The sequence below is a fragment of the Rutilus rutilus genome (assembly GCF_951802725.1).
Source record: "Rutilus rutilus genome assembly, chromosome: 4".
Lineage (NCBI taxonomy): Eukaryota > Metazoa > Chordata > Actinopteri > Cypriniformes > Leuciscidae > Rutilus > Rutilus rutilus.
Genome location: NC_140212.1, coordinates 15,909,471 through 15,923,912, shown reverse-complemented (window position 1 = coordinate 15,923,912; position 14,442 = coordinate 15,909,471). Strand labels below are relative to the sequence as shown.

General features: G+C 40.9%; 1 protein-coding gene across 4 annotated transcripts in view; it reads right to left on the bottom strand.

The window, feature by feature from the left end:
- Nucleotides 1-8,172, bottom strand: part of nav3 (neuron navigator 3) — a 148,821-nt gene extending 140,649 nt beyond the window's left edge. For all 4 annotated transcript variants that reach the window (XM_084406904.1, XM_084406905.1, XM_084406907.1 and 1 more), the window contains exon 1: nucleotides 7,651-8,172. In XM_084406904.1, coding sequence (XP_084263030.1) covers nucleotides 7,651-7,926 — 276 coding nt within the window. In that variant the 5' untranslated portion in view covers nucleotides 7,927-8,172. The remainder of the gene's footprint in view (nucleotides 1-7,650) is intronic.
- Nucleotides 8,173-14,442: the final 6,270 nt, after the last annotated feature.

Sequence of the window (14,442 nt, the reverse complement as noted above, 5' to 3'; positions counted from 1 at the left end):
TGAAAACGGTTGTGCTGCTTAATATTTGTGCTTAATTTTTCACTAATATTACAAACAGAAATAATTTGTAACAATATCAAAGTCTTTATAGGGTCACGTGTGATCAATTTACCGAATCCTTGATGAATAAAAGCTAAAAAAAAAAAAAAAAAAAAAAAAGTTTAAAACTATAATAAAAAAAAACACACAACTTCTGACCCAAACTTTTGAACGGTAATGTATTAAAGATTGAGTCAGACTGCAAGGGGGTTTCTGGGATCCTGTAATACTTAAAGATGCATGTGGCATCGTCGATAAGAAAAACCCTTAAACAGTAGCCAGCAAAAGATTCCTGAGGTGTCCAATAACCACTAAACATTCACGCATGTCAGTGCACAAACACTACTGAAGGGCTTTGGACTTTTGCCCAGGGGCCAGAAAATCCAATGATTCTGTAGCGGGTCACGATGTTATCAAGCAGTCTGACTCACAGAAGGGCAGACTAACTGAACTCTTTCTGTTTACCTCTCCTCTCCTCTAGGGATGAGTCAGGATGATCGAATAGTCATCTACTAAATGAATATTCAATTATTAAAGTACATTTCCCCCCCAATTATCGTTAGTTGTTTGAACTCGCACTAGCATTATTAACCCTGTTTAATAATGCTAGTGCGAGTTCAAACAATTAATGATAATTAGGGGGGAAATGTACTTTAATAATTGAATATTCATTTAGTAGATGACTATTCGACCATCCTGACTCAGAACTTCCTTAGAATTACTAGTCAAGTTGTTCAGACAACCTGACGACTAGTCGATTATGAAAATATGTAGCTTTGCGCATCCCTCCTCTCCTTTCCTGGTGTGTATTAATGGCATGCTGGGATGTCCGCTCTGTCCCAGTCCCTGCTGATTGCTAATGAGCCCCATGCTTTGGTTTCACAGATGTTCCTCCTTTGTGTCAAGCCAAGAGAAAGTGTGTGTGTGTGTGTGTGTGTGTGTATGTGTGACCTCTGTGTGCGGCACTGGGCTCGTGGCGTGTAATCGGAGCCAGTTATACAGACAGTGCCAGGTGTGTGCACTGCCTCCATCCCTCTATCAGCACAATGTCAGTAAGAGAGAGAGAGAGAGAGAGAGAGAGAGAGAGAGGAGCACAGATTGTGAGAATGAGTAAAGGAGAGCAGAGGTCTGGAATGAAGTGAATTCTCCAGGAAAATGAGAGAAAGTAAAAGAATAAGTGAGCGCATGAAAGTGAGAGAGGTGAGAGAGGTGGGAAAGCTGTCAAAGTTTATGTAACAAATGACAAATGCGGCTGATTAGAGCAATGAAGGAAAGGGAGTGAAAGAACAGAAACTTTAAACTTGAAGACTGGAATTGGGAAAAGGAAGTGAAAGGTAGCAGACTAATATCAGACATGAATCACTTGAGTGCGTGTTCATACGTTTGATTAGCCACACATTGTGTGTCCCCAGAAGTTAACTAATCTGACAAAACCATGTTTTTAAAGTTAGAATTATGCATAAAAAAAATTGCATTAGTTTGTGTATTAATTATTATTAGCTTTCAATCAAAACCATAGAAATCTATAGAAGTTATTCTTAACAGTTTTGACACCAAGGCTACCTATTGTCCACAACAATATCTGAAGGACCCATGACTTTTTCAGCTGTTTGTTATTTACATTATAAGGAAGAAAAATACTCAGTATTTACTCAAAATTCCAATGTAATTTTATAACTTTAGCTACCTCCTACATCCAGGTTTTTCAAGACACAGGTTTTTTAGAAAAGACAAAAATATCTTGATTTTTTTTTGTTGTTTAGCTTATTTTAACGCTTGTTTCGTCTTATTTCAAATAATTTGAAGTCATCTTGAGGCCCACGAGTGGACCCCAGCCCCCTGGTTGAGACCACTGATCTACAGAAGGCTATGTTATTAGATAACTGGTTAAATTTGCCGGCTCTAGTTGCTCCATTCTTTTTGTTCTTTTATGGCATTAAACAACACAGAAGTGGCAGTGTACAGTTTGTCTCCCTCTCTCTGATCATTTATTGGTCATACCTTTGAACTAGCACAATGCCTGGAGGTACTGTGTTTGTGGATATGGCCTGATGTGTGTGAGAAGTAGTATGAAAGCATGTGGGTAACTTCCGTCCATGGGCTGTACTGTGCAAAGCGGTAAGAAACTTTTCTGCAGCTCTGCAAGCGCTGCATCAATAAATACCATTCAAGAGATTCAGATGTGGCAGAAGTGCTCGGCCACTTAATGATACTGGTGAATAGAGGGAAACAAAATGATACATGCCAGATCGTTAAATGTTATTAGACGTAATTTTTTCGAATAGAGCTGCGTGCACAGAGTGTTTTTGGTCTCTGGACGGCTCACCCCTGTAAAAAAAAAAACACACACAAAAAAAAACAAAAAAAACAGGATGCCTGGCAAGATCTGTCCTTTAGGTTGCGCGCTTTTTTTCTCACCAGTTTTTCTTCCTGTTTTAACTAAAGGCTGATTTGGCTTCCAGAGACGTTAAATATAAACCTGCACGGTTGTTTTGAAAACAAACTCCATAATGCAAAATCAAAACACTTACAGAAAAAGTTTACAAAAAAAATTAAATGAATTTTCTTTCATTACTTACCCTTATGTTGTTTCTTTCTTCAGTAGAACACAGAAGGAGAAATGCTTAATAATGAGATAGTTGTTCTTTTCCATGGAATTACAGTGGATTGGAGTAAAGCTTTCATACCACAACAAAAAAAGGATGTAAGTAAATGAATAACACAAAAGTGATGCACAATAACAAAAAATGTTTGTTCAGTCTTCAATCAGTCTTTCGATCAGCTTCAGAAGACCACGTTCATGATACTTTTATGGTGCACTTGCATCTGTTTTGAAGTTTTAAAGATTCTTCTTTTTCAATCTTAATTGCATATAATTGCAGAATAAAATTTTTGGATAGATGTTGTATTGGTTGTGCAAGTCAATAAAGTCAATAAACACTTCTGTGCATGTCAGTTATACTCTCTTTTACCCGTGCACTTGTATAATAAACAGAACATAACAGTAAACCAGTCCTTGTTCATGGGAGTCAGAATCAGATTTATTTTATTAAAAAAAGAAATGAGTTGCAGCAAACAGTAAAGGCCTCAAGAAATAAACTGAGCAGTGTGCCGAGATTATGCCTGATATTATCTGAATAAACATCATCATCACTCAACCCTTGAGTAGACACACTGGGGGAAAATATACTAGTGAATTATTAGATTATGTAGGTTTTTACAAGTCGCAACTCTTTAGAGAGCTTTTGGATAGTACTGTATGTTTCTATTCGAGTTGAGCTGTATAATGGCTTTGAGCCCCCATCTCTGCTTGTCTAAGGGGGAGCATCATCACTTGTCTTCAGTGTCCTGCACTCTTCCAGATAAGGAGTGCAGCACGCCAGACCACCCATGGCTATGACATGCACAGACAGAAGAAACACCCCACCCGCCGACCTCAAGCCTCAGTGTTTCACCACCGACAGCACCTCTGCTGCTGGGAAACGCTGGCACTGTCCCCTTGCACTCTCAACATTCCCCTACCTTCCCCATCTAACACACTGTGAGCCACCAGTGGCCTGTTTACATTCCCTGACTTCTTAATCTCACACATACAAATGTTAAATGGGACAAGTACAGAGCTCTGGGGAACCTCGCTATTGGACCACACTGCTGAACTCAGTAAGAATGAAGAGGATTATATACATGAGTGTGTGTCTGTGCCCATATGTAACAGGATTCCCTGAGATGACAAGAGCCTCAAGACAGCTAATGATAATGTGAATATATAATCCACATTTCACATCGCTGTAAAAATGAGTGAAATTAAAGAGTTTGTTCATCTATATAAAGTTGTTTTGGACTCTTGTGTCTTTTATTGTATGGACAAAAACAGGTGGAATATTCTTCAAATTATTTTCCTTTGTGTTGCAAAGAAGACAGAAAGCATAGGCGCCGATTTACGTTCCTGCCGTGGGGTGCGAATAATTTAAATTAAGTTACGGTATTAAAACACAATATTTCTAATACAGAACAATTACGTAACAAGGTGAATTAAGTTGTATGCATATACTTTGAAAATGAAAATGACCACTTTGACATTTGCATAGGCTTATACATGATACTTAATTTTCCTGACATTAAATAAATAACCATTTACATGATTGGGATGTTTGCATTGTAAGAATGTACAGGGAGTTCAGATATAAAAACACTGATTCATTAAGTAACGTTTGCATATTGAAATCAGATGGAGCGGTGGCTTCACTTGTTACGACGTCAAGCCCTCGAGCACCCACACCCACACTTTCCTTTTTTCAATTGTGACAGACAGGACTAGTAAAACCTCAAATGAATCTGCTTGGCGGGGATTTTTAAAGACTCTCACATCCTTCATAGTGCCCCGCCTTCCTTCTGTCTCTGCTTCGGTTTCCAGCCAAATGTATGAAAATTTCTATATTATAAGCTACTAAAAAGTTATACAGCAATGGAGAGGTCCGAGTTTAAGAGAGGCTGCTTTTCATAGGACAACAAATGAGTAAATATAGAACCTGCATTACATCCTGTTGTTGACAATCCAGTTTTGACAGTAAGGAGCATTTGGGGGATTTCACATAACTTTAATATAAAAGACTCATAGAGCACAAGAAAACACATAAAATAAAAATGTAAGATGGCAAAGCAAATGGAAGATTTGCACAGGGTGGAAAACATGTGTCCTTCTGAGAACAGGGTTTTGCTGTCATAATTCTACACTGGATGCTAGAACAACATATCAGACAAACCTCATGCATTATGGAAGACTATCTCCCCCAGTCCATCTGCATTCAAAGCCAAGCACTCAAAGGAGGATTTACAAAAAGCTGTTTGGGACAATAAATCATGCAATAAATATGAGTAATAAAATATAACAGATGGATTCATCTCAACAAAACATTTCTGGATCATTATTTTGGATTTATATCAACAACTGTTTTATCTGATGATCTAAACACTATACAAAATATGTTTACTCTTGAACAAGAAGAGAATTCATACTTGTAAGTCTTTATGTCCCAATTTCAGTCTTGTATAACAGTGAACAACACCCAGTGGAGTCATTCCATTTTCAAGTCAGTTAAGTAAGTGCTCTTTGATGCAGAAAAAATCAAGCTGAATTAGAAAACGGTTCTGATTTCTCATCTACTAGTTGTGTAAGAGTTCAAAAAATTAGGTCTAAATTAATAAACATTTCCATATTCTTCCTATTTCCTAGATACAGATTTAATTCAAATACCCAGTTGTTTCCTTCTTTTTGTTCATATTTTCTCACATATTATCTCTCTCATCAAGCCTGCCACAGACACACATTCTCAAACACACCTCCTCACTGCCCTTGGTCTCAGGTGTATAAAGTGTACAGCGTAAGCTATAATCAGTTCACCAACCAGACCAACCACATATTTCCTCCATTTACCATGGGAAACTGCACTGAGAACTCTGTGGAGAAAGTGGCTGGAATGATACTTGCACAACCATCATTTTTTGTCATGAGATAAGGCCCTTGCATACTGTAAACTCTTAAGGTGTCCAAAAGAGCTTCTACAGAACACTCGCCATCTGTTCTCACATTAACCGTTAAGTTGTTCCATGGGTTTACTTTAAATCTTGTTCTGTGGAGCTCCTGTTTGTTTGGAAACTTGATAAATAGCACAAGCAGATCACAACACCGCCAGCTGCGCGGTAGACTGATGTCCTCAAATGCAAAGTTTGACATGAGTTTGCTGTCCCGACACATGATTCAAATCAATCTGCAGCAGCATAGAGACTGTCTCAACACCAAACAAGGTGAATGTGCTGCCCTCTGTGGGAACGACTACAAACATGTCCAAACAGGCATGATGTGGGTATAAACCAATCCACCTGTGCTGAATGCACTGACATGCCACTACATTATGATCTTAGACATCTTCAGTAGCCCCACCAAAACTAGATTGTCAGGAGAAAGCAAGTACTGCCTCAGGCTCTTCAGCCCATTCAAAGAGAGCTGCAAGACCTGAGTGGACAAGCCCACATTAGTACTAATTGTTCCCTTGTGACCAGTCAGGAAGGGACAGGTGGGACATTTATTTAGTTAAGGAGATAAGAAGGTATTAAAAAGTCAGTCACATTACATGACATGACATTTCTTAATAATATTGTAAAATAGTGCTTGCTCAGTTGAGTTTTATGATTAGTCTTAACATTCCTGCTGCATTTTTAACAGCAAACTAAAGTGATGAGACAAGGCTAGTGATTGTTTTTTGTTTTTTTTTCGCACTAAAGGGCATGACACTTGAGTTTGTCATGGAGCACGGAGTTAATAATAAAGCACACTTCCCCTCTTTCTTGGCCCCACTGCCCTCCAGCAACCCCAAACATGCTCACAACCACTGCACCAGAAACCCTGAGCAGTCAACCACGACCCTGCTTTGAAGTTAGCACGCACTTCCTTCAAGTTACAAGAAAACACAGCCTTTTCGGATCTGAATAGGGAGGAGGTAAATCTAAGGAAGTCATAAGTGAGACAATGGTCAAGATGAGCTTACTAAACAGGAAAGTCTTTTTTTTTTAACCTAAAGTTTACTTTTTTCAATTGTGACAGGCGGGACTAGCAAAACCTCAAATGAATCTGCTTGGCGGGGATTTTGAAAGACTCTCACATCCTTCATAGTGCCCCGCCTTCCTTCTGTCTCTGCTTCGGTTTCCAGCCAAATGTATGAAAATTGCTTTCAGAAATATTTGCATGCCTTTCTTTTGAATGGGTAAGAGTTCATGGGAATCCATACATGTCTATCATTCGCTAGCAATTTGATCTTTGCCTTTTTAATATCGTGAAGCCTGAGAAAAGAGCAAGGGGAAAACACCAGCCATATATCTGTAATGGAGCACCACACGTGGGGGATAGGGAGTTAGTGTGCTGCCCCGCTCTGTTTCACACAAGAGTTTCCTCGGGTGGCCGAGTCTCCCCCGCAAAACACCCCCTAAAACTGCCCCCATGCTTCATTTCACAGATAGAGATCTTAATAGCCTCAGCAAAACTACAACAGCTCGTTCGTAAACTGGAAGTATTAGCATCATGAGAGACATGGTTTGTAATGATAAACCAGCCATGCTCAAACAGTGCGCATGATTCAGCAAAGTGTGTTTTCCTTCAGATATTAAAGGGATAGTTCAGCCAAAATAAAAATTTTGTCATCATTTCTTTACCCTCATGTCATTCCAAAGTTTTTCATTTCTGAGTGAACTATTCATTTTAATATATAAAATAAACAAACCATATAATTAATTCAATTTCTTTATGTAAAGCATCTAAATTCATACATATGCACTACTGCATAATTTCCAGCATGTAGAATAAAAATGTCCAGACATGACAGATCTATGGCACCTGCTAAAATTATGCAATAGTCTGCCAGGCATCTGGCTGATCTATTTCCAAACATGCATTGAATTATAATTCCACATCAATCAAACAAGAACTGTAACCAGCTTTCTCCTAGAGCAACATGAGAGTCACCTGTAGAGTGAACCAGTACCTAGTCTAAAGACCAACCCAAACATGGTACACACGGATGAATGCCTGGATTACATGTCATCATCTGTCTCACTGACCTTGCATATCTTGCTCTCTTCTGCCTGTCTGCTGCTACGTGCCAAAGTTGCGGCTGGAGCTGGGACCAAGGTTGACCTCCTATCATGGATCTCCGTCTTGAATGACAGCTGACAGGACAGCATAGACGATTCTGTGACCCTGAGCTCCGAGCTCCTGGGTGTCAATCCATGTGCCATGCTGCTTCTCCCTGGGTTCAGGATGGGCAGTGCAGTGTGGATGGGTTTGGACCCCACAGCTGGCTGCCGGAGTTTCGATGCAACGCCAACTACTGGCATAGTCCCTCAGAGTGCAAGTCGAACAGAGAAATAAGGAGGGGAAAAAAGTGGAGGAGTTGTCTCTCGTGGTTTTCTCACACAAGGGAGAGAGAGAGAGAGAGAGACAAGAGCCCTGTGTCTGCTCTTGATGCCTGGCAGGGGCTATAAGAGGTGGGAGGGGGGTGTATGGTCTCTTAAAGAGTGCTGCTAGCGGGTGAGAGCGTGGACACGCTCATTCTGTTGCCGACAGCGTGTGCTGCTCTCAGTAACTGAGAAGGCTCCTCCACTACACATTCTCCCCTCCTCCTCTCTCTCTTCCACTCCTCCTCTTCCCTTACTGACAAAGCGCCACTACAAAACCAAACAGCTCTCGGGGGCGTGAACTTCCCGGGAAGGTAACCACCACTCTGCTCTTCTCACTGCCTGATTACCCAGATCTGACTGTGTATCTCTCTAACATACACACATGCACACACCGACTGATCTAACTCTCTGGTTCCTCCTCTGTCATTTGAAGAGCATTCCACAGCAGCGCGTCACACTCCGACTGTGCAACTGTCAAAACAGTCTCTCCGTAACCCAGCTCAGATCGGTGGACATAGACACCTCACACTGGCTGCAGCTGGAACAACGGAAAGCTGTGATGAAAGAATGAGTGCAAAAAGAACACTCGAAAGACAGTGGAAACATTTGGGGTTGTTTGGAGTAAAAGTAAGTCTGTATATATATGACAGCCAACACAAACAGATGTTAGAAAAGGTCTACTCTCTTTTATCCCGGAAACAATCCACACTTAAGTTGTTTGTCTAGTTCCCTGGATTTAGCTGCCAAACTCCAATTCACTGCCTCTCTCTTTCTTTTTTTGTGCTGTCAACTTTACTTTCACTCTCATCTCATCTATTATCCCCACCCAGTTTATAGAAATAGTTGGTAAAGGGTCAGAAAGACAGGAAGGCTTGGAGACAGTGGACTGTGTGTTAGACTTTTTGCGTAGCATTTAGGAACTGGTGGAGAGAAGAACATGACAGCAATGCTGACAGCACTGACTTTCCTCCCTGCTAATTCATGTCAAACAAATAATCAGGGAATTTTCTTGTGTTTAGCCCAGGAGATACGATTCATTTCCCACTAACAGAGGACAACGAATCATTGCCCATGATCACTAAACAATCTGTCGTTTTGTACCTGGCAAAGTGCCTGTATACATGAATTTTCAACTGTGGTGTGAAACTGAGCAGCCCTTGATGTATTAAAGACTTTATTAAATGGGCAAAATATGACATGTACCATGGTTTTTAACAGCCGTTAGCCTAGTGTGAGACTTAAAAGAGAGTGAAAGTTTTATATGGAAAGAGCCCATCTGGTTCAGTTTAAAAGCAGGGATGTGTGGAGGAACAGCAAGGATTTCCACCACATCGGAACACTTTAACACAGCAACGTCCAGTTCCTAAGCCTATCCTGAGCACCTACAGTTTATTTAATACCTCATGGGATTGACTCAATGCTCACACAACTAAGCCTATATTCTTGTCTGTTTGGTATATTTAGAATCAAGTGCATTTAATGAGATGGTGAACACCTTTTTTTTCCATGTTCCTCCTTCATTAACAACATACTTTACTATGCAATCCACCAATACTGCAAAGCAATGAATGATAACTATACCTTCAATGTAAGAAAATTATATACAATTATATATTGAAAGAAACTGCTCTGATTTCCTCTCCAGGATTCCAGGTGCTCAGTGGATCACATGTAACTGAACGCTCCAGGCAGAAGGTCAGATTCAAAAAAACATTTCCGCGTGTGTTCCTACTTGAGCAGTGTCTCCCTCACAGAGTTCATCAAGCTGCTCTGGTGAAGCACTGCTGAACGATAGGCTTCCAGTTACCTATTTTCGGAATGCACTGCGATAAATCGGAGCTGAAAGTTTGCCGCTAACTGCCTTAGAAAAGCCAAAGTCAACAGGAGCAGAGCAACCTCTGGGTTCAGTTCCACCGGAGCTTGGTGGGTCATGGCTAGTGTGCTGTTTAGCCATCTGACCGCTTTTCTCCACATGAGGGCCCATACTCTTAGCGGGCTGGTTAAGCGGGGACAAAGATCATAAAACATGATGAGGATGTTGATGGGAATGACAGCAATATTGTTGTTGATGCCGCAGGGTGATGATGGTAATGATAGAGTTCACTTCCTCAGGCTTGTCTAGCGAGGCACAGTTGACAACTGTGGCCTGTACCTCAGAAGTGCTATAATTCCAACAACAAACAATGTGTCTTTTAAGATCGGGCAATACTCGATAGATAGAGGCAAAGAGCCCTGATAAGAGCTACATTTACAGCCTCAATCTTTATTTCTGAATGTGGGCTCAGCAGAGTTGCTCCATTCTAGGTGGCCTCCAAAGCCACAGTGGAGTATCTTGTGGCAGGGAAAAAGGGCATTCCAACAGAACTGGGGAAAAGAGTGGGCTGAGGGAGAAACCTCAAGAAATTTGGGTTGGGGGAGAATTATGGAAGACCCAAAAGCCACAGCCCAAGAGAGGAAATAGGAACTCTGCATCTCAAGACTCAATCCTCCAGGCCAAACATTATAACATGTGATTAAGTCAACTTGCTGCTTTCCACGAAAGAGCCTGGAAGGAAATCTGCTGCTACAGATGTATGTATGTTTGTTGAGATACTCTCTTTTCTCTCTGACTGATAAACGCAAGGGTTCAGCATTAATGAACCAAAGTGTGCATTGGGACATTTCCAGCTGACGAGCTCCTAGTCACCATCATTCATCCATGAATCTAAATGTTGTGTTTCTCCAAAAACAAATATTACCGGTTATAGAAAAAGGAATACCAGGCAGAACCAAAGCAGTGGTTCCTGATTATATGGAACAATCATGCATGGAACCTGACGTCAGAGAGTGGCCTGCACTCCCTGTGAAAACAAGAAGGGGGGAGAGATGGGCAGAATGAAAGACTGAAAAAGAGAACGAGAGATGGGTTGACCCTCTTACATCCCCTCTGGACCCTCCCCTGTCAATACAAATCCCTTGAGAGACAGATAGTCACGCACCTGGTCCCCACCACAAGCACATGCTTATCTCAGCTCTGCAAATAGGATGGCATGGAAAAGAAAACACACACACACACAGGGTGCTGGAGTCATGGATTCCTACTCCCCAGTCAACCTTTGACGCCCTCCATGGGCTCTCACTCTCTGCCTGATGGGCTACAGGCTTGAGAGATAAGCTTTATGTGGCACTATGATGGTATTCATTTTTCATCATTAGCATCAGAAGAGTGCTTTTCAAGGTTCTCCTACCATGCTAATCCTTGCAAAGACTTCTAGTCTGGAGTGAATCAGAGATTATCAGGACATGGCAGGGTTGGAGGTGATGGAAGAACTTCCATTCGATTAGTCACCGTTTCTTTTTCATATTGAAGTCTTGAGCCCTTGAGGCCACCGTGATGGAGACGAGTAGTGAAACAGATTGAAACAATTCATTTTAGTGGGAGCAATTGTTCCTCCATTTCGGATTCAAAGGGGTCGGAACAAATGGAATGTGAACTATCCCTTTTCAAACAGCCAAACTTATAAACACACATTTAGCAAAAACGTCAAAGAAATTCCAGCTGCCCGGAGAACATGTTTGGAGCGGGTGGCTTGGCCACATTCCAAAAAAAGAGTGGGTGGAAACAACACTACATTGAATTAAAGCCGCATCCTAATCCCAGCAGGAAATCTTCTACTTTCCCCAAAAAACAGTGCTGCCACTTTCCTACTTAGTGGTCAACTTCAATAACAATTAAACCTCATAACTTACTAAATAATCAGGCACAAGTGTCAATGACATCTAAAATTGTCTATTATAGAAAAAAAAGAAAAAAGTTTCAAACATGTGGCAAGTTTATGTTGGTTTCATGTAGTTTTGAAACACTTTTATGCCTGGTTCAGATTACACGATTTTAGCCCGATTTTGGCACGATCCGTTTGACGTAGGGTGTCGTGGGGATTCGTAAACGACAAGGGGCATCGGGACGCAAGATTCGATCGTTTCATCTCGTAAAGTGTGTCATTGTGGGCGACAACCTACGTCGCGTCTGCGATGCTTCACGACATCACGACAAAAAGACTAGCATGTTTAATTTTTTAACGGTCCTCCACGACGGGTTCCGTCAAGAGTGAGCGAGTATGTGAGTGACTGTGAGTGTGCGCTAGTGAGTGAGAGTGCGAGCAACAGTGAGTGTGTGTGTGCGACAGTGAGTGTGTGTGTGTGCGTGCGAGAGCGACTGTGTGTGTCTGTGCGAGTGAGCGATTGTGTGTGCTTGAGTGAGTGAGTGAGCGAGCGAGCGACAGTGTGTGTGTGTGTGTGTGTGTGTGTGTGTGTGTGTGTGTGTGTGTGTGTGTGCCATAAAAAAAAGCTATTTTCTGTACAATATTTTTAGATATTAACTATGGTCTTCCCTCATGTCTTGCTCACTCCATCTCTTTCTTTATTTTTGGTGCAAGATTTGGTCTCTTTTGAAACATTTTGCAGCTGGTTTTGATTGAACTCAAGCAGGGAATCAATGCACACTTACCAACCAGAACAATAAGCAAAAGGCAGGGATGTACAGTAAGTATAACTGTGCCTATTGTGGCCTAAAAATAACATGAAAGGGAGGTCAGCCATCAGCCCGAACCAGAGGAAGAGGCCACCACAACACTGGGCTCAGTCCCAACTAAATATCCCAGCAGAATAATACTAACATAGACAAGCACAATAGTAGATCAATGAACACTCAGCTGCCCAGGAGTCAGCAGTTATGTAGCCAAGGTTAGAATAACAAACACAGACAAACTGTTAAGGTCCAATCCACTGCAAAACTAACTGAGGAACTATTGGGTCCAAAATGTGCACGCCAGACATTGTGGAAATTAGATTCTCACACACACACACACACACTAACGCGTTGTGTTTTCATGTTTTATGGGGACTTTCCATAAACATATTGATTTTTATACTGTACAAACTGTATATTCTATCCAATTACACCCACCCTACACCTAAACCTACACATCACACATTTTTACATTTTCAAAAAAAACCTTAGTATGACTTCATTATTATTATTATAATATTATTTTACATTTTATTTATTGGCACCTTACATGACACTCAAGGACACCTTACAAACACAATAAAACAATAAACAAATACTCATTATTACAGCCTGGATACCAGTACTAAAATGCAAAAGTAATCACATAAAAGCCTGCCGAAAAAGATGGGTCTTAAGGCGAGATTTAAAAACACAAAGACTTCCACTGTTTTGCACATCCTATGGCAGCAGGTTCCATAAATAAGGAGCTACATGACTAAAGGCCCGGGACCCCATGGAAGTAGTGTGAGTTCGAGGGAGAACAAATGTGAGTGAAGAAGATGATCTTAAAGTCCGAGAAGGAGTGTAAATATGAAGAAGGTCAGATAAGTATGAAGGAGCAAGACTGTTGAGTGCCTTGTAAGTAAGAAGAAGAATTTTAGTAGAGCAAGTTTAGTAATATGGGAGTAATGTGTTCAGCTAGGGGAGTTCTGCAGATGATTCGAGCAGACGAATAGGGGTAAAAGATAAATAATAAATAAAAGAGGACCCAATACTGAGCCCTGCGGGACACCTGTATTGACATACGAAGGCTTTGAACATACAGTGCCCTCCACAATTATTGAACCCCCTGGTAAATATGATCAAAATTGGCTGTAAAAAATAAATCTGCATCGATTATCCTTGTGATCTTTCATTCAAAAAATGTGAAAAATTCTAACCTTTCATTGAAGTAAAAGAATTGAAAGTGGGGGGAAATCACATTATGAAATAAATGTTTTTCTCCAAAACACGTTGGCCACAATTATTGAAACCCTTTTATTAAATACTTTTTGCAATCTCCTTTTGCCAAGATAACAGCTCTGAGTCTTCTTCTATAATGCCTGATGAGTTTGGAGAATAACTGACAAGAGATCAGAGACCATTCCTCCATACAGAATCTCTCCAGATCCTTCAGATTCCCAGATCCATGTTGGTGCTTCTCCTCTTCAGTTCAGCCCACTCATCAGGTCAGGGGACTGAGACGGTCATGGCAGAAGCTTCATTTTGTGCTCCACAACAAATTTTTGTTTTGATTTTGATGTTTGTTTTGGATCGTTGTCCTGATGGAAGATCCAACCACGGCATATTATAAGATTTCTAGCAGAAGGCGTCAGGTTTTGATTTTTTATCTGTTGATATTTGATAGAATCCACAATGCCATGTATCTGAACAAGAAGTCCAGGACCTCCAGCAGAAAAATATGCCCACAACATTAAAGATCCAATGGTATATTAAATTGTACACATGGGGTACTTTTTATCCTTGTGTTCACCAAACCCATCTAGTGTGTTTGCTGCCAAAAAGCTCTGTTTTAGTCTCATCTGACCACAGAACCCTGTGTTGTTTGAAGATCCAGTCGTGTCTGACAATTAAATTTGCTGGAATTTGTTTTTGGATGAGCGAGGAGGTTTTTTTTTAAACCC